Source organism: Scyliorhinus torazame, unplaced genomic scaffold, assembly GCF_047496885.1.
Source record: "Scyliorhinus torazame isolate Kashiwa2021f unplaced genomic scaffold, sScyTor2.1 scaffold_621, whole genome shotgun sequence".
In the NCBI taxonomy this organism is placed as follows: Eukaryota; Metazoa; Chordata; class Chondrichthyes; order Carcharhiniformes; family Scyliorhinidae; genus Scyliorhinus; species Scyliorhinus torazame.
In genome coordinates, this window is record NW_027308348.1 from 45,400 (window position 1) to 73,159 (window position 27,760).

General features: G+C 45.0%; 1 protein-coding gene across 1 annotated transcript in view; it reads left to right on the forward strand.

Annotated features, from left to right (window-relative positions):
• Window positions 1-27,528, forward strand: part of LOC140406560 (uncharacterized) — a gene marked incomplete at its 5' end in the record, with an annotated part of 65,551 nt that extends 38,023 nt beyond the window's left edge. The window contains 7 exons of the mRNA XM_072494556.1: window positions 2,515-2,736; window positions 3,524-3,760; window positions 7,622-7,734; window positions 7,816-7,913; window positions 9,965-10,130; window positions 11,384-11,760; window positions 26,835-27,528. Coding sequence (XP_072350657.1) covers window positions 2,515-2,736; window positions 3,524-3,760; window positions 7,622-7,734; window positions 7,816-7,913; window positions 9,965-10,130; window positions 11,384-11,760; window positions 26,835-26,929 — 1,308 coding nt within the window. The remainder of the gene's footprint in view (window positions 1-2,514; window positions 2,737-3,523; window positions 3,761-7,621; window positions 7,735-7,815; window positions 7,914-9,964; window positions 10,131-11,383; window positions 11,761-26,834) is intronic.
• Window positions 27,529-27,760: the final 232 nt, after the last annotated feature.

Below are 27,760 nucleotides of genomic sequence, written 5' to 3' on the forward strand. Positions count from 1 at the left end.
ATACTACAATGACATGTGGATAAAAGAGAATTGTAATTATGTTCCAACTTCCATGCCCCAAAATTTCAGTTATGAATGTTGTCTAAAATGTACACTTGTACAGATATTTGATTTTCACCTTACATCAAAGTTTACATGCACATTCGTGTTGCAAGTTCAGGGCTACATTTATGTCACAATTGGAAGGAAAAAGCACCAAAGCAACACTTAACAGAAATGTGCAACTAGTTTCAATTCTTCATTTGCTATCTACAGCTCATGAAAATTGCATTCTCTGCCACACCCCAGACCTACCCGACCTCAACTCCTCCAGGTGAATTAAAACTATTTTAGTATTAAGGGTACTAGCTGCTCTGGGACATGATTTTCCATTGTCTTAAACTTGTGTAATAGGCAAATTTTGAAAATTGTTTAACCTACAATTCTACTTCATCATTCTCATCAACATTCTTTAGATCACTTGTGTAAGTCTGGAAGTTAATTTTGTATAAATTGAATCTAGCTTCAGAGCATGATCATAATTTAAATAATTACTTCCAAGTCAAATCGGTATGACTCTCTGGAATTACTTTCAATCAAAAGAGTTTAGTTATAGTGATACTTGTGGCAACAATTGATGTATAAAATGCCACATAATCATTGGAATAGCAGCTTTTCACCAACATGAAATCATTACTCCATTTCACGTCACATAAAACAATAGTTCTGTTGAGAACCATGTTATGCTTTCTTCATATTCAAATGATTTAGTGCAGAAATTGTTTTTCTTGCTTTTGGAGCCCTGTTCCAAACAACACTCCTTGTATTACCAAATACAAGTTACCGCTAAAAATGTCTTTGAAATTACTTCTCATGACACTCTGGTGAACAGGGAATAATGAGGACTAATCTAAAGCATTCAGTACTTGAGGTGACCAAAAGCTTAGTCTTGGAGGGAGGTTTTAAGGACGGGAGGATTTAAGGATGGACTTCAAAAGTGTGGGGCTGAGACAGCTGAAGGGCCAGTGCCATTGATAGTGGGGAGTGGTGCATTAAAAAGCCAGAGTCAGAGTTGCAGCAAATTTAGGGGGACTATTGCTACAGGTTAGTGATTGAAAGACATGACACCATGAAGGGATTTAAACAGGAGATGAGTATTTTAAATAAAACACTGAGAATGAATGTATCGTAGGTCGGTGAAGAATTGGAGGGAGAGGATGAATATGCGGGACTTCGTGGAGGATAGGATATGGACAACAGAATTTTAAATGAGCTGAATGTTGCAGAGATTGAAGAAGGGAGAAGCTAGGAAAGCACTGGGACCTGTACATGGAAGAAGGTTTCAATGGCAAATATGATGAGTGAGGGGTGGAAGTTAGTGATCTTGTGATATAAAATTTGAGATACCAAGAGCACAACTCCGGACTGAATAGAATACTGAAACTGTATACAGTCTGATTGGACTGGGGATGGAGTCCATTGGCGAGGATGCAGTGGGGATGGAGTCCATTGGCGAGGATGCAGAGTTTGTGATGTGGACCAGCTTCAATCTTTCCAATATTTAATTAGAAAGAAGTGTAGCTTGCCCAAAACTGAATTTCTAACAAGTTTGACTTGGAGCCTGCGAAGGGGAGAGAGAGATGGAACAGGATGCCATCAGCTAATAGATGGAAGCTAACCTACATCTGTGGCCAATGTTATCAAATGGCAACACATTGAGGAGGGGGAAGTCTGAGATTAATCTTTGGGAGATTTCCCAATTAATGGTATAGGGCAGGAAGAGAAAGAGTTCCGCCATTGGATTTATAAGAGTGAAACCCAGTGTTGGCAATACCACTGAGCTGGAACAAGGGTGTTATGATCGTCTGTATTGAATGCTGAAACATTGTTGAGGATGATTATGCACTGCAGTCACTGAGAATGTGATCTGAGACTTTTGGTGAGGTCTATTTTAGTGCTAGAAAACTGACTACAAAAGGGAGAAGGACATGGATCTGGAAGGTTGCATGTCCAAATACGACTGCACATCTCCAATCTTCCGTCTGATTTATTTAAAATAAATAGATTGTTCTTGTTTGATACCGGTAATTGCATGATTCCACCCAAAACAACTATTGCACTGCATCAGCCAGTACACTTCAGTGATCATGGTTCAGCCACGATCTACCTTATCAACATTACCTGATGTCATAGGTGCATAATCATCAAGCATTCTCCTTGTTCCATTTTATTTGCCTCAACTCCAGTGAGGTATACTGAAAAATATATCCATTCTGTATAGCATAACAGATGAAGAATTCTATTAATTTATGTTACCTTTTGAAAATCCAGTGGGACAGCTCAAATTTCTCAGGTCTTCTGGAGTTCACAGAATATTTGTCAGTTTTGTAGAGACCAAATTTCTCTTACACTCCATCTAAGTATTTCAACCATAGATCTATATTAAGTTTATTAATGAGAAATAATTCCTATTGTGTTGCTGAGCAGTACACTGCAGTGCTAGAAATGGTTCATTTCATCCTCCTGTGTCCTTAGAGTGAAGGTCACCTCTGTACATCAATGCTAACTGAGTATTCAACGTACCTCCGGAATTCTTGTGATGAAATGATTAACGAGAAGAGAAAGAATGAGGAACTGCTGTTAGAGATTAAAGCTCTCCGACAGGATTCATTCACCAAAAATGGTTGTGATCCTTTGTTAACTATGGAGAACCAGAAGCTGTCCAAAAAGTTGAAGGCAGCTGAACAGTTGCTGCAGGTAACTAAAATGCTTATTCAGAATAACTTTTTCTAGGTTAGAGGAAATATCCTCTGACACAAAATTAAATTGCAATGGGAAAAAAAAGCAACCCAATTTGCTATACTGTTGTGGTTTGCTAATTAAAATTTAAAGATGTAACCACCTCTGTCCAATTCCTATTTTGTAAATTTGAGAAGGCAAAGTGCACACGCATGCACAACGACTAATATTGTGTGATTGTTGCATTGTTACGTAACAATAATCTTTATTAGTGTCACAGGTAGGCTTACATATAACACTGCAATGACGTTACTGTGAAAATCCACTAGTCGCCACACTCCGGCGCCTGTTCGGATACACTGAGGGGGAATTCAGAATGTCCAATTCACCTAACAAGCACGTCTTGTGGGAGGAAACTGGAGCACTCCGAGGAAACCATGCAGACACGGGGAGAACGTGCAGATTCCACACATACAATGACCCAAGCCAGGTATCGACCCTGGGACTCTGGTGCTGTGAAGCAACAATGCTAACCACTGTGCTACCGTGATTATCCATGCACAATCCTGATCTGACCACTGAGCATCAATGAGATCAGAGCACATTTTGAATGTTATTGGACTACCACTTCACTAGTGCAATGGGACCCTTAAAGCTTACTAGACATCATTTGGATGAACCCCCCCCCCTCTCTCTTCCCCCCCCCCCCCCCCCCCCCATGACACGAACAGAAGCACACTGATCTTGAAATGTAATGTTAAATGACTGGGTACGGTATATTTAAATCCTAATTTTACAATTTCAGCAAAGGAGAATAAAAATTCATGATCTGCAAATGACACTGACAGCAAGTCAAGAAGCTTACAAACAGCAACTGACAGCAAGTCAAGAAGCTTACAAACAGCAACTGACAGCAAGTCAAGAAGCTTACAAACAGCAGGAAGATAAACTCCAGGATAAAAAACTTGAAGACCTTCAGACAAAATTGTTGAAGAAGGACAGCCAGATAAAAACCGTTGAAGAAAGTTTGAAACAACTACAGGTATGGTGCTTGAAATAAAGTTGCTGAATGTGAATTTCAAAAATGCATGCACTAGTGAAAATATTTTGGTTAAATATTTTGAGAAAATAAAAGGAATTGTATTCCCTTAACCTTATTTTGCAGGAAGTTGATTCAGAACAACAAAGGTAACATTTTTCTAATCTGCGAACTAAACATTTGAATAATTTTTGCAAGATCAAAAAAGAGGTTTCGGCATTAGTTAATTTAGTCACTGTAAGAAAATACATTTAAAAACCAGCTGCATAGTTCTAGTCTGAATTCATATGGTTGAAATATTTAATAATAATCTCTTATTGTCACAAATAGGCTTCAATTAAGTTACTGTAAAAAGCCCCTAGTCGCCACATTCCGGCGCCTCTTTGGGGAGGCCGGTACAGGAATTGAACCTGCGCTGCTGTCTTGTTCTGCATTACAAGCCAGCTGTTTAGCCCACTGTGCTAAAACAATCCTTTGTTCCACTTTCAGGAAAGTTTTCTTGGGTAAGGAACCAAAGGTGCAGTAGAACCAGTGTGCTGATTCAATGATAGGTTTTTGCTCTATTCAAATTTGTTGGAATGTCTTTTTTCTGTAAGTATTTTTTCTTCACCCTTGGTGGGAGCTGCCCTGCTAGCCGAAGTTAGCTAACAGGAGTGGTGCTGAAGTGTTGATTGCAGTTCAGTATGTTAGTTCTATTTTAGATAATGAGCTTAGTGTTTTTGTTCTGTTTGGAGTTAGGTTTATTAGAAGTAAGTTTTAGTGGTTTATGTTTGCGTTACTGTTTTCTGTATGCATATTTGGGTGCAGTAGTATCTGAACACCGGGAAAAGGGGGCTGGAGTCGGGGGTAGTTTGCTGACTGTGACTGCATCTTGGGTGGGCCTGGTTGTTGTAATTTCTATGTCAATGTTAGATAATCTCACTTGGTGGAAATGGCTGACTCCGGATCAAGGGGAGGATGGGAGACCCCCATTTCTTTTGGTCACCTTGAATGGCCTAGTGAAAAGGTAGAGGGTATTTGCTCACCTGAAAAGTCGATGTGGTGTTTCTACAAGAGACTCATTGCAAGTTAGAGATCAGACGAGGTTGAGGAAGGTGTGGGTGGGAGAGGTTTTCCATTCGGGATTTGACAGTAGGGCCCGAGGTGCAGCAATTTTAATTAATAAAATGGTTCCATTTTCTGCCGTTAAGATCTTGGCTGACCCCAATGGTAGACGTATGTCTGTGGGTATTTGGCGGGCATCTCAGTTGTCCTGGTTAATATCTCGGCTCCAAACTGGGATGATACTGGTTTTATTAACACGCTGCTCCTCTTTTTGGGCGGGTAAGACCCCAAGAATCTGTAGGGCGTTCCTCCGGAGAGATGGGCAGAGATGAGCTATCAGGAGGTTTGGCTTTACCCATTTTATTATTGGGCAGCCAATATTGAGACGGTACTTAGGTGGGTTAATGATCCAGAGTCCATAAGCTGGCAAATGGCAGCGAGTTCTTGTAGGGTTCTAGCCTTGGTGTATTAGTAGCCACATCACTGCCATTCTCTCCGGCAGGATTTTCCTCTAATCCGATAGTGGTGTCCACCCTGAGAATCTAGAAGCAGTTCAGACAGCATTTTAAACTTAGTTCCAGGAACTATCTTTTATAATTATCTCTTTTTGCCAGCGGGTTTGGACTTGACGTTTCGGTCATGGGAGGGGAAGGTTTGGAGAGGTTTGGAGAGGTTTGGAGACTTGGTTTGTGGAGGGAAGGTTTGCCAGCTTTAAGGAGCTAGCAGAGAAATTTCAACTCTTGGTTCCAATCTTTTCAGATACTTTCAGATTCATGATTTTTCACACAAGGCCTTTCTCTCTTCTCCCCCCCCCCCCCCCCCCCCCAAATCGAGGACAGGTGTGTGAGTGTTGTTCTTGGGGATCGGCTAACCACACTCTTATGTTCTGGTCTGTCCCAAGTTAGTAAGCTTTTGGGTGTCTTTCTTTGACACCATGTAAGAGATACTTAATGTCAATCTGGAACCATATCCGCTGGTGTCCACCAGGGTATCCAAATCGCCGGTGCTGCAGACAGGGGTGAAGGTGGATGTCCTCGCCTTTGCCCCATTAACAGCCCGGAGATGGGTTCTGCTAGGGTGGAGGTCTCCTACTCCGCCCAGTGCCTCAGCTTGGTTGGGTGACCTCGTGTTCTTGCATTTAGAGAAGGTCAAGTACACCATTAGGGGGTCGGTAGAAGCGTTCTTCCTGAGATGGCAGCCATTCATTTACTTTTTTAAAGAGTTAGTCACTGTCCGTTGTTATGGGGTTTAGTTTCGTGTTGGGGTGGTTAATGTTGATTTGTGTTTTTGATTTGTTGTGTTCTTTGTCATTGTAACTTGAATTAATTGTTTTATTATTTTGTTGATGATGATAAAGTTTTCAATAAACATTTTTTCAAAAAGGTAGAATTGAGTATAAAATTAGGAGTTTAGAAATGTAATGCATAATTCTTCCTCTATTCAAAGAGTATTGTCTGGTGTCCACTGTAAATTTGTATCTTAAATCTTTTTTTTTTAAAACCTTCCTCGTGAATTTTGTTTTGGTTAACAAGTTTGCCAACGTTTTCCATGATGGTTTCCGTCGATGGAAATTTGCCATCTTTCAGTTACACAACATGGTCATGAGATGGTGCTGTATTATTTTTCCCACTTTTAATTTTTTCTAAAATAACTCCTTTCCAAAATAAAAAATAAGGGATTAAAGAAAAAGTCCAAAATATAAATATTTCACAAACACAATTAAGTTTATCCAATGTATGTTAAATTAACCTCTGATTATCATTTGCTTGGTTTGGAAGTTCTAAATATAACTATTTTAATCACTCACTGCTAACTGTATCATGCAAATTGAATTTTTCCAAATAGACAAATTAATTGAATTTTGAAAGTCCACAATTTAACTCCAATGTGCACTTTAAACTCCCATTTCCTGTGTTCCTATCTTTGATATGATAAATTTTACCCAGTTGAATAACTGGTTTGCTGAGGTAAATCTGATTGTATCACTTTAGAGTTGATGCTGATTCATGGGACATGGAAAGTTATATCACCAGATATGGCATAAGAAAGTCCGATGTTATTTTTTTTTTTTTTTAAGGCAGTTAGTTTTAAAACACGAGGTTCCTTCTAAGCTCTGCAAAGTCAGCTTGAAGGTTCTTTCCAATCAGTTCCCAACTGGTGGCAATTTCAAATTGTGTACTCCTGAATTTAAGAATTATGTTAGCAGCACTTCTCATTGTACTGAAATCTAAAGGCAAATAGTTTGATCAGAGAAAAAAAGGATTTTAAAAACAACTACATTGGAGGCTGTTCAAAGGAACTATTATTAGATGGAATGAACGGCTTGTCCTACGAGGAAAGGTTGGACAGACGGCTTGTTTCCACTGGAGTTTAGAAGAGTGAGGGGTGACGTTATTGAAGTGTATAATAAGATACTGAACAGTCTTGACAAGGTGGACATGAAAATTATGTTTCCTCTTGTGGGCAAGTCTAGAACTAGAGGGCAACCTTTTAAATTTAGGGGTCGCCCTTTTTGGGACCGAGATGAGGAAAAATTCTTCTTGAGGGCTGTGCGAATTTGGAACGTTCTGCCTTCGAAGGTTCCAAATGACTTGGGGTCATTGAATATTTTTAAGGTGAAGGTAGATAAAATCTTATTAGGCAAGGGAATTAAAGGTTTTTGGACTTGGATTGGAATGTGGAATTCAAAACACAAACAGATCAGCCATCTTAATGGCCTCCATCTCCTATTTTGTTCAGATGCATGAAAATTTTGCGTAGGTATGTAATGTCTGAATTATTAAACATGATTTTTTTAAACATTATTTTTGTTGCACACAGGCTAAGTTGGACATGGGAGTTCAACCTTTCAAAGAGGAGTTGATTGAGCTGAAGAATCAATTTCTTGCACTACAGATGGCAAAATACAACGAGACTAAACATTTTGAAAATCAGTAAGGATGGCTATTTAAAAAGAAATATTAACTGTTTTTATTTAGATTGTATTGGAAGTAACGCAAACCATTTATTTTCAGAATTAGTTCTCTCGAAGCCACCTTAGAACATAAAGAAGAGCTACTAAGACAAATTAAGGAAACACTTCGAAGAAACCAGCAAGAGCAGGATACCACAAGTTAGTATTTTTAATATCATTGCCAAGAAATTAAACACAAAATTGTTTAGCATTGTGCAATCAAACAGTTTGAGCCTTTGATATCGTTGACCAAAATTCTGAAATTAGTTTTGAAAATATATCCAAATTTATTTGACTTCATTATTTTTTGGAATTGTACACATACTTTTTGGGTTCTGCATAGGGAATTTGAAAATAACAAAATAAAAATGAGCATTAAGAGGATTTGTCTTCCCTGCCCTGAATGAAGTTGATGTCGAGCAAACTTTTAAGAAATATGAAGCATTCGGGAGGGAAGAGTAAATGGCTGTATCTAATGTGTGATAGATATTATCACACTTTATTTGTATAGAAAAAAAGTACAGTGTGTTCAGATGTAAACACCTTCAAATTTGGATAATAAGCTGATGGTGTTTGATTTAAAAGTATATAGATTCAAATATTTTGTAGATAGGGTCTACATGCTAAAACTATACACAGCATTGCACCACAATTCAAATATTGTCTTGTTTAGCTGTCTTACTATGGAATGATGAGGCCAAAACAAGAATATAGAAGAGGCTTACTAACATTATTCGGCTTTGGTTAGCCAGCAAAACTAGGGAAATAGTTTACTTTTATTCACTGAGTGAAAGATTAAGGGAAAAGCTAATCAAGGTGCTCAAAATAGAGGAATTTTGAGATAAATGATGGGGGTGGGGGGAATGGGTGAGAGAGTTAGATACCAGTGAGTCGGTGACACCAGGGCATAAATTTAAGATTAGTAATGAAGAACAAAGGTAGGTACAGATCATTGTTAGGCAGAATACATTATAGCTTCCCCAAATTCATAAATATATTTTCAGAATTTGATAATTTAACAGGCGAGATCAGTTTTACAACCTGATTATTAAAAGTCTTGTTTCACGCAGAGCCTTGAAAGCTTTTAGGAGATTCACATATGCATCCATCATTGAAAGTTCCTTTATATTTAATAACATCCTCAAAGTCATCAAGGAAACTTGGCTAATCGGATTCTTTGCTTTTCAGCAATTACGTTAATTAAGGCCTTAACCTTTTAGATATGTCTAGACAACAGTTTGCTTCCTTTGAATACAAAACTTTGTTGGGTAAGTATATCAACATAAAGGTTAAAAATGGAGTAGGTTGGTGCCATGTGTTGCCTCTTGGAGGGCAGGATCTTCTCTCCGTATTCTTTTTGCACCCAATCTCCCTTCCCTTCCCCAAGGATACCGGAGTTTACTATCTGTGTATTGACCAGGTTCTCTGCCAAATGTCATGCATTTCAAGTTGTCACTAACTGATGAGCTGTACATTTTCAGAACTTCTACATGCTTGTGTTGGTGGCTTTCTAATGTATTCCGATCATGCCTTCAAAAGACAGAATGAGACTGTAATTTCTATCCTTACATAACTGTAGCAAAATAACTGAGAAAATTGACCAATCAGTCATGATTCTGTTCCTAGGGACAGCATGTGGCGCAGTGGTTAGCACTGGGACTATGGCACTGAGGATCCGGGTTTGAATCCCTGCCCTGGGTCACTGTCCTTGTGGAGTTTGCACATTCTCCCCATGTCTGCGTGGGTTTCACCCAAAAGATGTGCAGGTTAGGTGGATTGGACAAACTAAATTGCCCCTTAATTGGAAAAAAAAATGATTGGGTACTCTAAATTTATATTTTTAAAAAATGATTCTGTTCCGAATCGGGTCCAGGGGATTTATCAACCTTCAATCCAATTCAATTTTTTAATACTTCCTCTTTTTATTCATGCTAATTTCTTTCAGTTCCTCATTTTCACAAATCTTGCCTATGGAAGTAGTTGAGTCGGAAACATTAGGAACCTTCAAGCGGCTATTGGATAGGTACATGGATTACGGTAGAATGATGGGGTGTAGATTAATTTGTTCTTAATCTAGGACAAAAGTTTGGCACAACATCGTGGGCCGAAGGGCCTGTTCTGTGCTGTATTTTCTATGTTATATTTTGTGAAAGTTAAGTAGAATTGTGTTTAGAATATCCAACTGATATTTAATTTCTAATTTATTTCAGTTACAATTGAAAGTAAAGATGAGAGACGTTCTTCTGATGCATGCCTCGTATACAATGCTGGAAGCGGTATTGTTCAGAATGTAACGGTACTCATTTTAAAATCTGAGAAATCAAAACTTACTCGAGATCTAAATCAATTGAAGAAGGAAAATGCACATCTTGCAAGGTAATTTTTCATATTCCAATATGACTTTATTTACTTTATTTAAAATAAAACACTGGTTTCACAGTATGTGCACACCATTTGGTTGGTTGTATTTGGCATAAAAAGACCAAATGCAAGTACAAAGCCCAAGTTTTAAAAATCCAACAATATGGGCGGGATTCTCCACTCCCGCGCCGAAGTGCCCACGCCGTCGTGAACGTTGTCGAGGTTCACGACGGCGCGAAACGGCCCCTATCCCGACCGATTCAGGCCCCGACAATGGGCTAGGATCGGGGACGCGTCATCTACACGCGCCAGGCCTTGTCACCGCGTAAAGGCGGCGCCGCATACATGACGCGGCCGGTGCCGCATAACTGGCGTCACCCGTGCATGCGTGGTTGCCATCCTCTCCGAGTCCACCCCGCAAGAAGATGGCGGACGGATCTTGCGGGGCCGCGGAAGGAAGGAGGCCCTCCTTCAGAGAGGACGGCCCGACGATCGGTGGGCACTGATCGCGGGCCATGCCACATTTGAGGTACCCCCCGGTGAAGGATCCCCCCCGCAGGCCGCCCCCCCCCCCCCCCCCCCCCCCCCCCACCCCCCAGCATTCCCGCGCTGTTCCCGACGGCAGCGACCAGGTGTGGACGGCGCCGGGGGGAACCCGCCGTTTTGGCCTTGCCGCTCGGCCCATCCGGGCCTGAGAATATCAGGGGTGCCGGAGAATCGCCATGTTGGGTGTCTCCGGCGATTCTGCGGCCCACTGAACTCGACGGGGCCGTTCCTGCCGCTTGGGAGAATCGCGGGAGGGCGTCGGACCGGCGTCCCGGGAAATTTTGGCGGCCCAGGCGATTCTCCCAACCGGCGCGGGAGTGGAGAATCTCGCCCCATGTTTCTCAGGGCAGCTATACTCACAGGAGCATCAATTGCGTCTCGTGGTCCTTTCACACCCACATCTCCCAAGTACACTCATTTTGCTGCCCCATCATCCCCAGTCAATGATGTTAGTCACTTTGGAACAAATCAAAATGAGATATTAAGCTATTCCATCACGAGTATCAAATAAATTGAACATATGCAGCTGTCTATTTTTCATTTACGGTAAAAGGTGGGTGAGCTTTAGAAGTTTTGCTCTTGGATGTGCTACGTTGCATGCTTTTGTTTTTCACCTTGCTATTTAAATATGCACGTCAATGTTGTGTTTTGAGATCTTGAGAAAATTAACTGGAAATTCTGCTGCATTTGGTGATGGGCAATGATATCTCAATTGATTTTAGAATGGTGTCTGAACTAAAATATGAAATTAATAAATGGAAAGAAAGAGCTGCAGAACACCAAGAAAAGGACCGAACACCATTAAAGCATCGAATGAAGCATGAAAATGTTCAAAATACTTTTACTCTGTGTCCCGATGAAAGTCTGACTTCCCTGTCACAGAAAGAATGTGCACTAATGCCACAAAAAGTTGAGATATCGACAGAATTATTTCCATCTGCAAGTAAAGCTACCGACACTCGAGATGAAACTGCACTGACTTTGGAGACAATGCTTCCCATTGATTCTTCTAAAATGTCATTGTTTGGTTTGGAATCACAACCGTGGCCACTTCCTCAGTCCAAGATTTTTGATAACTCTCAACTCGGTTTCCTAGCAGGTAAAAAATCAATTTGCATTTGTGTGGATAAAGTAGATCTTCTAAGTGTTCAAATTAAAACATTTATGAAAAATATTCTGACCGCTTCCATTTTTGCAGCAGGTGATTAGTAATATGCAATATATGGGAGCAAATAAGAAACCAGAAAAGTCTTATTTCTCGAGAACAAAATTAATAGACAAGCCTTGCGATTTGAATGGTGGAAGGCGAACTTTAGCTTTCATCTGCCGATGAAATTTGAATAGAACGTAAAACATGCTGCAAGCCACATGGAATTGTAAACAGATTTTCCTCAATGATTTAAGGATATAAAATTCTGAGTGCTTTCTTTTAAATTCAGTGGTTGGTTTCTTCGTAACATGAGCAAAGGTGTGGTCTGAAGTGTACATTTTGTAGCCTTGACTAATTGGTTATATCCCTGAAGTTGTAGCATAAAATTAGTCTTGTTCCCAACATGGGGGAAGAAATTGACAACAATTTGTATTTATGATTCGTCTTTAATGTAATAAAATGTCTAAAGGTGCTTTACAGAGGCATTATAAAACAAATGATACTGAGCCACATGAGATATTGGTGTAGATGAGCAATCATTTGATTAAAGGGGGTCGATTTTAAGTTACGTCTGTAAAGGGGAAAGTGAGAGGGAACTCCAGAGCATATTGCCTGGGAAGCTGAGGTCCTGGCCAACAAAGGTGGAGTGAATTAAATTTGGTCTAGCTGAGAGGTTGGAATTAGCGAAGCACGTGGGAATGGAGGAGATATGAAGATGGGAATTTAGAACCATAGAATCCCTACAGTGCAGAAGGTGGCCATTCGGCCCATTGAGTCTGCACCGACCCTCTGAAAAAGCACCCTACCCATGCCCACTCCCCGGTCCTATCCCCATAACTCCACCTAACCTGAACATCTTTGGACTGTGGGAGGGAACTGGAGCACCCGGAGAAAACCCATGTAGACCTTGGGAGAACATGCAAACTCCACACAGAATTGGACCTGGGTACCTGGAGCTGTGAGGCAGCAGTGTTCAATTCCTTTGGTGTGGAGTTTGCATATTCGCTCCTTTTCTGCGTGGGTTTCCTCCGGGTGCTCCGGTTTCCTCCCATAGTCCGAAGATGTGCAGGTTAAGTGTATTGGCCATGCTAAAAATTTCCCTTGGTGACCAAAGATGTGTAGGTTAGGTGGCATTGCGGGTCTAGGGTGGGGAATGGACCTTGGTCGAGTGCTCTTCCGGAGGGTCGGTCCAGACTGAATGGGCTGAATAGCCTCCTTCTGCCCTGTAGAGGTTCTGTGGCTATTAATAGATTGTCTGTCAAAGAGTTAACTACACAGGTGTCCTTACTGCACAACACCTCAATACCATTTCTGAGCAGGAAAGAAAGCCTGTGCTTGCTGAATGACTATTTTCAAAATAAATTTGAGATTAAAAATCTCAATTGCCTCCTGTGCAGGTCATGTTTGTGCTGGCCCTCCGAAGGAGCAATTTACCTAGTGCCATTCCCTGACCTTCTCTGTGTAGTTCTGTACATTCTCCACCACATTCTCAATAGTGCATCCCGGATTCCAACCACTCACTGCATGAAAGTGGTTTCCCTCAAGTCTCCATTCTTTCCTTTGCCAATTAACTCTGATCCGTGCCCTCCTGTTCTTAATCCTTCCACCAATAGGAACAGTTTTTCTCCATCTACTCTGTCCAGACCCCTCATAATTTTTTATATTTCTATCCAGCCTCCTGTCAACCTTCTATTCCAGGAAAACAATCCCAACTTCTCCACCCTATTTACAGAACGGAGGATCTTGATCCCTGAAACCATTCTGATTGATCTTTTCTGTACTCTAATACTTCACCTCCTTCCGAAAGTGTGACACCCAGAACTGGACACCGTATTCCTCTTGAGGCTGAACCAGTGCTCTATACAGGTTTGACTTAGCCTCCTTAGTTTTGTGCTATATGCTCCTATTGTTAAAATCTGGGATGTTGTATGCTTCATTCACTGCTCTCTCAACCTGTTCTGCCGCCTTCAATGACTTACGCACACATACACCCAGGTCCCTCTGCTCCTATACCCCCTTTAGAATTGTACCCGTTATATTCTCTCTCTGCAATCTTCCTACCAAAATGAATCATACTTCCCTGCATTACATTTCATCTGCTACCTGTCGTCTATTCCACCGACTTCTACACTATTCTCACTGGTTACAATGCTTCCAGGTTTTGTTTTTTCTGCAAATTCTAAAGCTCTTGCCCTGTGCACCAAAGTTTGTCATTAATATACATCAGGAAACCCCAAGGGAATGCATTTCGGTATATGCAATTGAGGGCTTTTGCGAGGCAACAGGTGAGGGAATTCCCGCAGCTCCCGACGCAGGAGGTGCAGGATAGAGTGATCTCAGAGACATGGGTGGGGGACGGTAATGTGGCGGACATATACAGGGAGATGAGGGACGAGGGGGAGATCATGGTAGATAAGCTGAAAGGGAAATGGGAAGAAGAACTGGGGGAGGAGATTGAGGGGCTGTGGGCTGATGCCCTACGTAGGGTAAACTCATCGTCCTCGTGTGCCAGGCTAAGCCTGATACAATTTAAGGTGCTACACAGGGCGCATATGACTGGAGCACGGCTTAGAAAATTTTTTGGCATAGAGGATAGGTGTGCGAGATGCTCGAGAGGCCCAGCGAATCACACCCACATGTTCTGGTCATGCCCGGCACTACAGGGGTTCTGGGTGGGGGTGGCAAAGGTGCTTTCGAAGGTGGTGGGGGTCCGGGTCGAACCAAGCTGGGGGTTGGCTATATTTGGGGTTGCAGAAGAGCCGGGAGTGCAGGAGGCGAGAGAGGCTGGCGTGTTGGCCTTTGCGTCCCTTGTAACCCGGCGCAGGATATTGTTAATGTGGAAAAGCCAAACCCCCGGGTGTGGAGACCTGGATAAACGACATGGCAGGGTTTATAAAGTTAGAACGGATTAAGTTCGTGTTAAGGGGTTCGGCTCGGGTTCACCAGGCGGTGGCAACCGTTCGTCGATTACCTCACAGAAAGATAGAGGGGATGGAAAAGAAGTAGACAACAGCAGCAACCCGGGGGGGGGGGGGGGGGAGGGCGGGGGGAGGAATCGGACGGACTCTCAGGGATGTTATTGTATATGTATAGGTATTTGTTATATGTAATTGTATATTGGATTATTGGATTGCATTATTGGAGAGTATTTATTTTGGACAAGGCAGTTGCCATTTAGTTTTGTTTTTGTTTATATATTACTTATTTGTTTAAAACTGGCCACTGTTATTTATATTGCTTTATTGTTGTGTAAAAGAAACACTACGTATTGTTATGTTTGGCCAAAAATCTTGAATAAAATATATATTTTTTTAAAAATATACATCAGGAAGAACAACGGTCCTAACAATGACCCCTGGTGAACTCCACTTCAAGCTGTCCTCCAGTCTGTAATCCATCCATTAATCACTGTTATTTCCTGTCACTCAGCCAATTTTGTCTCAGTCACTGCTGTCCCTTTTATTCCATGAGCTACAACTTTGCAAACAAGTCTGTTGTGCAGTACCTTATTAAATGCCTTTTGGAAGTCCATGTACACCACATCAACAACATTATCCCCCGTGACCCTCTGTTGTATCATCAAAAGACTGCAGCCAGTTAGTTCAACATTATTTGCCCTTTATAAATCCATGTTGGCTTTCCTTAATTAGCCCACATTCCCCCAATAACTATTCATTTTGTCCTGAATTATTGTCTCTAGAAGCTGGCCCACCATTGAATTTAAATTCCTGGGCTCATCTTGAACAAGGCTGTAACATTTTCAATTCTCCAGTTCACTGGCAGCAACCCTGAGTCTAAGAAAGACGAGAAAAATATGACCAGTACCTCTGCAATTTCCACTTTCAATTCCATCCGTGTCCCTTGCTACATTTCATCTGGTCCTGGTACCTAAGACAGCCACCTAAACCTCCTTTTCTTCACCTTAATCTTCATCTCTTTTGATATATAGAGAGCTCTGGATTTGTTTCCTATATCTTTTCCCATTTGTGAGAATATATCTTGTTGCCTGAAAAATTTCCCCTTTGAAAGGCAGTTAGTTCAATTACCATTTTGCCTGCCAACCTTTTTATTCCAATTTATCTAGCCCAGATCCATTCTTGCTCCATTTTTTAATAATTTAAGGGATGTGGGTTTTGCTGTCTAGCCCAGCATATATAGCTCATTCCTAATTGCCCTTGAGAAAGTGGTGGTGAGCTGCCTGCAGTCCATGTGATGTAGGTACACCCACTGTGCTGTTATGGAAGCAGTTCCAGGATTTTGACCCACTGATAGTGAAGGATCAGCGGTGTATTTTCAAGCCCATGGTGTCTGTAAAATTCAGACACTTCGACCAGTTTATTATTCAAACGTTTTACCCAGTTACCCTTATTTGCGATATGAACAAAGGACAGATGCAAGTTAACAATTCAACCCTAGTTTATTTTCCAACGAAAATCGGTTATCGCTCAAAATTATCCCAACTGAAATATGCCCAAGATGCTAAATACTGCCTCTGCCGATGAACTGGATCGAGCTGCGAGTCCAATCTTCTAAGTCTCAGTTGTGTCAGGGCCTTCATCTGCGAAGGTCGGTCTCACACGCTGCTTCCTTCTGTCCTCTGATCCGTCATTGAGTCTTCTCCGCTGCCTCTGTGAGGGGTCATCGCTGGGGAGGGTCTCTGGACGCATCCTTATCCCCCTCTTTGCATCCTTCCAAAAGCTTCTCTGGCCCTCAGCCAATGTGGTCACTGGGCGGGGGCCACAACACCAATGGAGTTTCTGATTGCAACTCTGCAGGACACCAGGAACTCCCCAGAGGTCCATCCTCGGGTGCATTGTCTGCACATAACCGTATCCCATATAAGGTAATCTAGGTGCTAGAAATCCTGGCTTCATCTGGACAATCCACAACAATTGATTTGCATGGGGCCGATTATCTTCTGATTTACAGGACAAGCCCAGACTTGCCTGGCTGTCTGTCTCTGCCAGTGTATTTGGGTTTGGCTGTTTGACTTCCTATCAGGCCTGTCTGATTCTGACTGGTTTTAATTTAAAATGACCAATTTATAATTTAAAGTGTCCAACTGTATATGGGCCTAACATTCAGGTTGTTGGCCATTGTACCATATCAGGATGGTGAGTGACTTGTAGAGAGCTTGCAGGTGATCTTCCCAGGGGCTGGTTTAGCACAGGGCTAAATAGCTGGCTTTTAAAGCAGACCAAGGCAGGTCAGCAGCACGGTTCAATTCCCGTAACAGCCTCCCCGAACAGGCGCCAGAATGTGGTGACTAGGGGCTTTTCACTGTAACTTCATTTGAAGCCTACTTGTGACAATAAGCAATTTTCTTTTCATTTCATTTCATGCATCTGCTGCCCTCGTCCTTCTAGATAGTAGTGGTTGTGGGTTTGTAAGGTGCTGCCCAAGGAGCCTTGGTGAATTCCTGTAGTGCATCTTGTAGATGTTACACACTACTGCTACTGTGCGACAATGGTGGAGTGTTTGAATGTTTGTTGGTGGGGGGTCAATCAAGTGGGTTGCTTTGTCCTTGATGGTGTTAAGCTCCTTGAATATTGTTGGAGCTGCACTCATCCAGGTAAGTGGAGAATATTCCATCACACTCCTGACTTTTGCTTTGGCGATAGTGGGCAGGCTTTGGGAAGTCAGGCGGTGAGTTGCTTGCCACAGGATTCCTATCCTGTTACGTGGTATCATAGACACGGTATTTATATGACTAGTTCGATTAGGTTCCTGGTCAATGGTTACCCCCAGGATGTTGATAGTGGGAGTCGTTCAGTTGTGGTTATGCCATTGAATGTCAAGAGGCAATGATGAGATCTTTACGTCGGAGATGGTCATTCTCTGGCATTTGTGTGACGCGAATGTACTTGCCACTTCTCAGCCCAAGTCTGGATATTGTCCAGATCTTGCTGAATTTGGACATGGGCTGCTTCAGTATCTGAGGAGTCGTGAATAATGCTGAACATTGTGCAGTCATCAGCGAGCATCTGCCCTGCTTCTGACCTTATGGTGAAAGGAAAGTAATTGATAACAGGTTAACAAAGATTTAAGGACTTCCTGTTGCGGCCATGCCTGGATAGGTTGCACGTTCGGCAGCTCCCGCCGGGAACGGACTTTTGGGCTCTCTCGAGGGGCTCCAACGGCACTTGTTCGACGGCTTCCAGTGTGGGAAGGTGACAGCAAGGTCCCCCCGACAGTATATGGATTGGACCAGGAGTGGAGCGGTGAAAAAAGGGATCTTGGAGCAGCGAAAAGTGAGAGGGAGAAAAAGCAAGATGGCGGCGGGTGGAGACCAAGCAGCAAGGGCGCAGTAGTCGTAGGAGCAGCAGGGGTTTCTTAAACGCTACTTTGAGGAGCTGAAAACCGAAATGCTGGTGCCAATGAAGGCGACGATTGAGAAGCTAGTGGAGACCCTGAAAGCCCAAGGGGCGGAGATCCGAGAGGAGCGGCAAAAAGCCTCGGAGAATGAGGACGCGATCTTGGGCCTGGCGGTGAAGGTAGAGGCACACGAGGCGCTGCACAAGAGGTGGGCGGAAAGATTTGAGGACCTGGAGAATAGGTCGAGGAGGAAGAATCTTCGGATTCTGGGTCTCCCAGAAGGAGTGGAGGGGCCCGATGCCGGGGCATATGTGAGCACGATGCTCAATTCGCTGATGGGTGCGGGAGCCTTCCCGATGCCCCTGGAGCTAGATGGGGCGCACCGGGACCTGGCAAGGAGACCCAAGGCCAACGAGCCGCCAAGGGCTGTAGTGGTGAGGTTTCACCGCTTTATGGACAGAGTGTGTCTTGAGATGGGCCAAGAAAGAGCGGAGCAGCAGGTGGGAGAACACGGAGATCCGAATCTACCAGGACTGGAGTGCAGAGGTGGCCAAGAAGAGAGCTGGCTTTAATCGGGCTGAGGCGGTGCTCCAGCGGAAGGGGGTGAAGTTCGGTATGCTGCAGCCAGCGCGATTGTGGGTCACCTTCCAGGATCGGCACCACTATTTTGAAACGCCTGAGGAGGCTTAGAGTTTTATACGGACTGAAAAGTTGGACTCAAATTGAGGGTTTGTTGTTGTGGGGGGGATGTTTGCTGTATATATGGTTTTAACTACGTGTAGGGAATGTTCCCTTGGTTGGGTGCTGGATGGGGACGGGTGAAGGGATTTGATGGGGAGAGTGTGGGCGTCGGTGTTGGAGGGAGGGGAGGCCCGGGGATGGGGAATTGAGGTAAGGCCGCAAAAGGAGCTGCGCCAGAGGGGGAGGGGCTGGCTCAGGAAAGTGCGGGCTTTTTCCCGCGCTAGGGAAGGACAGAGGTGGGGGTCGGGGGGGGGGTGTACTGGAGAGGAGTGCGCACTGACTGCCAGGGAGGAGGGGAAGGAGGGATTCCCACCACACTGGGGGGATAGATGGGAATGTGGGAGAGGCCGGGATCAGCAGGAGTCAGCTGACTTACGGGAGTGTTATGGGGGGAGCAACAGAGCTAGATATGGATCTAGCGGGGGGGGGGGGGAAGAGAGAGAGAGGGTGTGTATAGGGTTGCTGCTGCATTGGCCAAAGGGGAACTGGAAATAGGAGAGGTGGTCGGGGCGGGGGTCCGCCGTCTGGGGGACTGGAGGGTGCGGGAGACGCGGGTACGTGACTGGCCTAGAAAAGGAGATGGCTAGTCGGGGGGGGGGGGGGGGAGGGGGAGGGAGAGAGTGGGTAGCCCCCCAATCCGGCTGATGACCGGCCCGTTCAGGCCCCTCACATTCCAAGTTAAGAGGGCCCGAGTGTTCGCGCACTTAAAGGGACTGAAGGCAGATGTGGTCATGCTTCAGGAGACACATTTGAAGGTGGCAGATCAGGTCAGGCTGAGAAAGGGATGGGTAGGACAGGTATTCCATTCGGGGCTGGATGCGAAGAACAGAGGGGTTGCAATACTGGTGGGGAAATGGGTGTCGTTTGAGGCAAAGAATATTGTAGTGGATAATGGAGGTCGATACGTGATGGTGAGCGGTAGGTTGCAGGGGATGCGGGTGGTACTGGTAAACGTATATGCCCCAAACTGGGATGATGCGGGATTTATGAAGCGCATGCTGGGTCGGATTCCGGACCTGGAGGTAGGAAGCTTGATAATGGGGGGGGGGATTTCAACACGGTGCTGGATCCAGCATTGGATCGCTCTAGGTCCAAGACGGAGAAGAGGCCGGCTGCGGCCAAGTCGCTTCGGGAGTTTATGGACCAGATGGGGGGAGTGGATCCATGGAGGTTTGCCAGGCCCCTGGCCAGGGAATTCTCATTCTTTCCCCAAGTACATAGAGCCTACTCCTGGATAGATTTTTTTATTTTGGGCGCTAATCGCGAAAGTGGAGGGAATGGAGTATTCGGCCATAGCCATCTCGGACCACGCCCCGCACTGGGTGGAGCTGGAGTTAGGAGAGGAGAGGGATCAGCGCCCACTGTGGCGTCTTGATGTGGGATTATTGGCAGATGAGGAGGTGTGCGGGGGTGCATCGAGAGATATTTGGAGGCCAATGACAATGGAGAGGTGCAGGTGGGGGTAGTCTGGGAGGCGTTAAAGGCGGTGGTCAGGGGAGAGTTGATCTCCATCAGGGCCCACAGGGAGACGAGAGAGGGCAGGGAGAGGTTGGTGGGAGAGATCTTAAGGGTGGACAGGAGATATGCAGAGGCCCTCGAGGAGGGAATACTCTGGAGCGGCGAAGCCTCCAGACGGAGTTTGACCTGTTGACCACAGGGAAAGCAGATGCACAGTGGAGGAAAGCACAGAGGGCGACGTACGAGTATGGGGAGAAGGCGAGCCGGATGCTGGCACACCAGCTTCGTAAGAGGGAGGCAGCGAGGGAGATAGGTGGAGTTAAGGATAGCGGGGGGAATACGGTGCAGAGTGCGGTGAGAGTAAATGAGGTATTCAAGGACTTCTATGAGGTGCTGTACAGATCTGAGCCCCCAGCGGGGGAAGAGGGGATGCGACGATTTTTGGATCAGCTGAGGTTCCCGAGGGTGGAGGAGCAGGAGGTGGCTCGTTTAGGGGCGCCAATTGGGTTGGAGAAGCTGGTTAAAGGATTGGGGAGCATGCAGGCGGGGAAGGCCCCGGGGCCAGATGGGTTCCCGGTCGAGTTTTATAGGAAATATGTGGACCTGCTAGGCCCGTTGCTAGTGAGGACTTTCAATGAGGCAAGGGAGGGGGGGACCCTGCCCCCGACAATGTCCGGGGCGCTGATCTCTCTGATCCTGAAGCGGGACAAGGACCCACTGCAATGTGGGTCATATAGACCGATCTCGCTCCTCAATGTGGATGCTGAGTTGCTGGCAAAGGTGCTGGCTACGAGAATTGAGGACTGTGTCCCGGGGGTGATCCACGAGGACCAGACGGGATTTGTAAAGGGCAGGCAGTTAAACACTAATGTGCGGAGGCTCCTCAACGTGATTATGATGCCATAGGTGGAGGGAGAAGCGGAGGTAGTGGCAGCTATGGACGCGGAGAAGGCCTTCGACCGGGTGGAGTGGGAGTATCTTTGGGAAGTGTTGCGGAGGATTGGGTTTGGGGAGGGGTTCATCAGCTGGGTCAGGCTGCTATATAGAGACCCGGTGGAGAGTGTGGCTACAAATCGGCGGAGGTCGGAGTACTTTCGGGTGCCCTCTGTCCCCCTTGTTGTTTGCATTGGCAATTGAGCCTTTGGCCATGGCACTAAGGGAGTCCAGGAAATGGAGGGGATTGGTCCGAGGGGGAGAGGAACATCGGGTGTCACTGTATGCGGACGACCTGTTGCTGTATGTGGCAGATCCAGTGGAAGGGATGGTGGAGGTCATGCGGATCCTAAGGGAGTTTGGGGACTTCTCGGGCTATAAGCTCAACTTAGGGAAAAGTGAGCTCTTTGTGGTGCATCCAGGGGACCAGGGAAGGGGGAGAGACGACCTACCATTGAAGAGGGCGGAAAGGAAATTTAGGTCCTTGGGGATCCAGGTGGCTGGGAGTTGGGGGGCCCTGCACCAGCTCAATTTGACACGGTTAGTGGAGCAGATGGAGGAGGATTTCAAAAGATGGGATGTGCTGCCACTCTCGCTAGCGGGCAGAGTACAGTTGGTTAAAATGATGGTCCTCCCGAGGTTTCTCTTTGTGTTCTAGTGCCTTCCCATTACGACTACCAAGGCTTTTTAAAAACGGGTAGGTAGGAGCATCATGGGTTTCGTGTGGGCAAACAAGACCCCGAGGGTAAAGAGGGTGTTTCTGGAGAGTAGCAGGGAAAGGGGAGGGCTGGCGCTGCCAAATCTGTGCGGCTATTATTGGGCAGCCAACGTGGCGATGATCCGAAAGTGGGTAATAGAGGGAGAGGGGGCGGCGTGGAAGAGGTTGGAGATGGCGTCTTGCAGGGGCACGAGCCTGAGGGCGCTGGTGACGGCACCGCTGCCGCTCTCGCCGACAAGGTACACCACGAGTCCGGTGGTGGCGGCAACGTTACTGCGAGAGGACACCTCAGAGGGCAGTGAGGCTATATGGGTAGAGATCAGGAATAAGAAGGGTGCAGTCACAATGTTGGGGGTATACTACAGGCCTCCCAACAGCCAGCGGGAGATAGAGGAGCAGACAGGTAGACAGATTTTGGAAGAGAGTAAAAACAACAGGGTTGTGGTGATGGGAGACTTCAACTTCCCCAATATTGACTGGGACTCACTTAGTGCCAGGGGCTTAGACGGGGCGGAGTTTGTAAGGAGCATCCAGGAGGGCTTCTTAAAACAATATGTAGACAGTCCAACTAGGGAAGGGGCGGTACTGGACCTGGTATTGGGGAATGAGCCCGGCCAGGTGGTAGATGTTTCAGTAGGGGAGCATTTCGGTAACAGTGACCACAATTCAGTAAGTTTTAAAGTACTGGTGGACAAGGATAAGAGTGGTCCGAGGATGAATGTGCTAAATTGGGGGAAGGCTAATTATAACAATATTAGGCGGGAACTGAAGAACATAGATTGGGGGCGGATGTTTGAGCGCAAATCAACATCTGACACGTGGGAGGCCTTCAAGTGGCAGTTGAAAGGAATACAGGACCGGCATGTTCCTGTGAGGAATAAAGATAAATACGGCAATTTTCGGGAACCTTGGATGACGAGTGATATTGTAGGCCTCGTCAAAAAGAAAAAGGAGGCATTTGTCAGGGCTAAAAGGCTGGGAACAGACTAAGCCTGCGTGGAATATAAGGAAAGTAGGAAGGAACCTAAGCAAGGAGTCAGGAGGGCTAGAAGGGGTCACGAAAAGTCATTGGCAAACAGGGTTAAGGAAAATCCCAAGGCTTTTTACACGTACATAAAAAGCAAGAGGGTAGCCAGGGAAAGGGTTGGCCCACTGAAGGATAGGCAAGAGAATCTATGTGTGGAGCCAGAGGAAATGGGCGAGGTACTAAATGAATACTTTGCATCAGTATTCACCAAAGAGAAGGAATTGGTAGATGTTGAGTCTGGAGAAGGGGGTGTAGATAGCCTGGGTCACATTGTGATCCAAAAAGACGAGGTGTTGGGTGTCTTAAAAAAGATTAAGGTAGATAAGTCCCCAGGGCCTGATGGGATCTACCCTAGAATACTGAAGGAGGCTGGAGAGGAAATTGCTGAGGCCTTGACAGAAATCTTTGGATCCTCGCTGACTTCAGGGGATGTCCCGGAGGACTGGAGAATAGCCAATGTTGTTCCTCTGTTTAAGAAGGGTAGCAAGGAAAATCCAGGGCACTACAGGCCGGTGAGCCTTACTACAGTGGTAGGGAAATTACTGGAGAGAATTCTTCGAGACAGGATCTACTCCCATTTGGAAGCAAATGGACGTATTAGTGAGAGGCAGCACGGTTTTGTGAAGGGGCGGTCGTGTCTCGCTAACTTGATAGAGTTTTTCGAGGAGGTCATTAAGATGATTGATGCAGGTAGGGCAGTAGATGTTGTCTATATGGACTTCAGTAAGGCCTTTGACAAGGTCCCTCATGGTAGACTAGTACAAAAGGTGAAGTCACATGGGATCAGGGGTGAGCTGGCAAGGTGGATACAGAACTGGCTAGGCCATAGAAGGCAGAGAGTAGCAATGGAAGGATGCTTTTCTAATTGGAGGGCTGTGACCAGTGGTGTTCCACAGGGATCAGTGCTGGGACCTTTGCTCTTTGTAGTATATATAAATGATTTGGAGGAAAATGTAACTGGTCTGATTAGTAAGTTTGCAGACGACACAAAGGTTGGTGGAATTGCGGATAGCGATGAGGACTGTCCGAGGATACAGCAGGATTTAGATTGTTTGGAGACTTGGGCGGAGAGATGGCAGATGGAGTTTAATCCGGACAAATGTGAGGTAATGCGTTTTGGAAGGTCTAATGCAGGTAGGGAATATACAGTGAATGGTAGAACCCTCAAGAGTATTGAAAGTCAAAGAGATCTAGGAGTACAGGTCCACAGGTCATTGAAAGGGGCAACACAGGTGGAGAAGGTAGTCAAGAAGGCATACGGCATGCTTGCCTTCATTGGCCGGGGCATTGAGTATAAGAATTGGCAAGTCATGTTGCAGCTGTATAGAACCTTAGTTAGGCCACACTTGGAGTATAGTGTTCAATTCTGGTCGCCACACTACCAGAAGGATGTGGAGGCTTTAGAGAGGGTGCAGAAGAGATTTACCAGAATGTTGCCTGGTATGGAGGGCATTAGCTATGAGGAGCGATATGAATAAACTCGGTTTGTTCTCACTGGAACGAAGGAGGTTGAGGGGAGACCTGATAGAGGTATACAAAATTATGAGGGGCATAGACACAGTGGATAGTCAGAGGCTTTTCCCCAGGGTAGAGGGGTCAATTACTAGGGGGCATAGGTTTAAGGTGAGAGGGGCAAGGTTTAGAGTAGATGTACGAGGCAAGTTTTTTACGCAGAGGGTAGTGGGTGCCTGGAACTCGCTACCGGAGGAGGTAGTGGAAGCAGGGACGATAGGGACATTTAAGGGGCATCTTGACAAAAAAATGAATAGGATGGGAATAGAAGGATACGGACCCAGGAAGTGTAGAAGATTGTAGTTTAGTTGGGCAGCATGGTCGGCACGGGCTTGGAGGGCCGAAGGGCCTGTTCCTGTGCTGTACATTTCTTTGTTCTCTGTTGAAGATCTGGGGGCAGTGGAGACTGCATAGGGGCGAGGTGGGAGCCTCCGTTTGGTCCCCGAATCGGGAGAACCATCGGATGGATGGGGGGTTTCGGAGCTGGCATCGGGCAGGGATTAGAAGAATGGGGGACCTGTTTATAGATGGGACGTTTGCGAGCCTAAGGGCGCTGGAGGAGAAGTTTGGGTTACCCCCGGGAAATGCTTAAGTTCCTTCCTACTTTCCTTATATTCCACGCAGGTATATGCAAGTGAGGGCATTTGTGAGGCGGCAGGTGAGGGAATTCCCGTTGCTCCCGGCACGGGATTCAGGACAGGGTGATTTCGGATGTATGGGTCGGAGAAGGCAAGGTTTCGGCGATCTATCAGGAGCTGAAAGAAGAGGAGGCGGCCTCGGTAGACGAGTTAAAGGGCAACTGGGAGGAGATAGACGAGGGTCTGTGGGCTGATGCCCTGAGTAGGGTTAATTCCTCTTCCTCTTGTGCCAGGCTCAGCCTAATACAATTTAAGGTTACTCACAGAGCGCATATGACAGGGGCGAGGTTGAGTAGGTTCTTTGGGATGGAGGACAGGTTTGGGAGGTGCTCGGGAAGCCCAGCAAATCACGTCCACATGTTCTGGTCGTGCCCGGCACTGGATGGGTTCTGGAGGGGTTTCGCGAGGACTATGTCCAAGGTGGTGAAAGTCCAGGTCAAGTCGAGCTGGGGGTTGGGACTATTTGGGGTAACGGATGAACCGGGAGTGCAGGAGGTGAAAGAGGCCGGTATCCTGGCCTTTGCGTCCCTGGTAGCCCGGCGGAGGATCTTGCTATTATGGAAGGACGCAAAGCCCCCCCAGCGTGGAAGCCTGGATAAATGACAGGGCAGGGTTCATTGAGCTGGAGAGGATAAAGTTTACCTTGAGAGGGTCTGTGCAGGGGTTCTTCAGGCGGTGGTAACGGTTCCTAGACTATCTCGCGGAGTGTTAAGAGGAGATCAGCAGCAGCAACCCGAGGGGGGGGGGGGGGGGGTGTCTGTTTCGCGGGGGGTATGTGGGGGGGGGGGGGGGCTTCCCCAAGGGTACCCTTGAAAGTCATATGGGGGGGGGGCTTCCCCAAGGGTACCCTTGAAAGTCATATGGGGGGGGTTACTGTGTACGTGGGAAACCCAATGTATAAGTTCTGTATTACTTTTGATTGTTGTGTTTGTGTTCTTTTTGTTGGAAAAATCTGAATAAACATATTTAACAAAAAAAGCCCAAAGATTTAAGATGGAAGTTTTCAGAATTGCAAAGGGTTTTGATAGAATGACACTGCACAAAAGGCAACATTTCAGTCAATCATATCAGTACGGAAATCAGAGAAAAGATCCAGACAGGATATGAGAAATATTTCTTGGCAGTGTAAGATTTGCAATGTTTGCACTGCCAGATAGACTGTTGGAAGCAATTTCAGAAGGGAATTAGATCTATATTTCAAAAATTAGAATTGCAGGGTGGGTTATGGGGAAAGAACAGAGGAGTGGGACCAATTGCGTAGCGTTGACAAAGAGCTCACAGGCCTTGTCTGCACTCCAATTCAATGACCTATAAAAAAAGGTAATCAGAGATGAGTACTTGGCATAGAACACTGTATACAAAAGTCAATTTTGCAGACAGGTTCTCACCATAGAACACCTGTAAGTGTATAGACAAGCTTACTTTAGAACAACCTTTTTTAAAATTTTCCTATTTTATGACATTAGATCAGAAGTCAGGCTTAAATTAAAGAAGCAATAACCTCTAATCTCAATGTTACAGAAAGTAGTAAACCTTTTGATGTTTCTCATCCTGGTAAATTTGTTCAGGTCACCAACTCGGAAATTAATGTTTGCAAATAAAAGTGTTGAAATAGACATGAAGAAAAATGTAGGTATGCTTTAGATCTGCATTAATTTTAAATTTTTCTTTTTGTCTTTAGCCGAAAGTCCTCAAAAGAAACCTAAATCTGATGAGAATGAACACAATGGTTGGTCGTCCAAACCTGCTGCTGACTCGGAATGTAAAATGCAGTGAAAGTTAATTTTGGGGGAAACGGAATAATTAAAATCCACTAAATGTATTCGCTGAGGCACGGTTGGAATTATTATTGTGCTGATCCATTGAATGATTAAATGAACTGTACACTTTTTTTTTTTTTTTTTTTTTTTTTTTTTGCTGAAACCAGTCAGCTCTATTGGTTAATCTTCTTTCCCTCTAATGTCACTTGCAGAGGTCACAGGACAGCTGGCTCTGATTCACATTGTCACAATGATGCACTGGGTGTTGTCAAATGAGGATAAAAAGTTTGTTCTGAATCTAACTGGTAAATCTGACTAAGAAATGCTGTGTACCCACATTTGGAAAATGTTGCATTTTTGAAAAACATGTCTGCGTCTATCATTGGCTGCAAATATATATGTAGCAGCGACGTTCATGCCAAATGGGCTAAGGCAATCGTTTTGGTATTTAATTGTACGAAATGTTGCCCTGGAAAATGCTGTCCAGCAATGTTTCAACAACTTTTTCACCAAACTGAAATTTTCAGTAACCGTTATTAAATTTCTATGTTATGAATGACTACACTGTTTTTATACTAAAAATTTATGCAAAAAATTTCTCCTATTGAAGTTTTCTTAATAAATAAAGACATTTTTCTATTCAATAAAAACATTGCTGTTTTGTTAATACACAGCAGTAGATTGCTGCTACCAATCAGTCACAGCCTATTAAATAATCATTTAAAGTTATAGATTACAAGGACACATGGTCATTTAAAGAGAAAGTAAATTGCCCTGTTTATTATTCATTGCGTGATATGTGCAAGAGTGGCATTTGTTGCCCATCCTGATTGTCCTTGCGAATGCG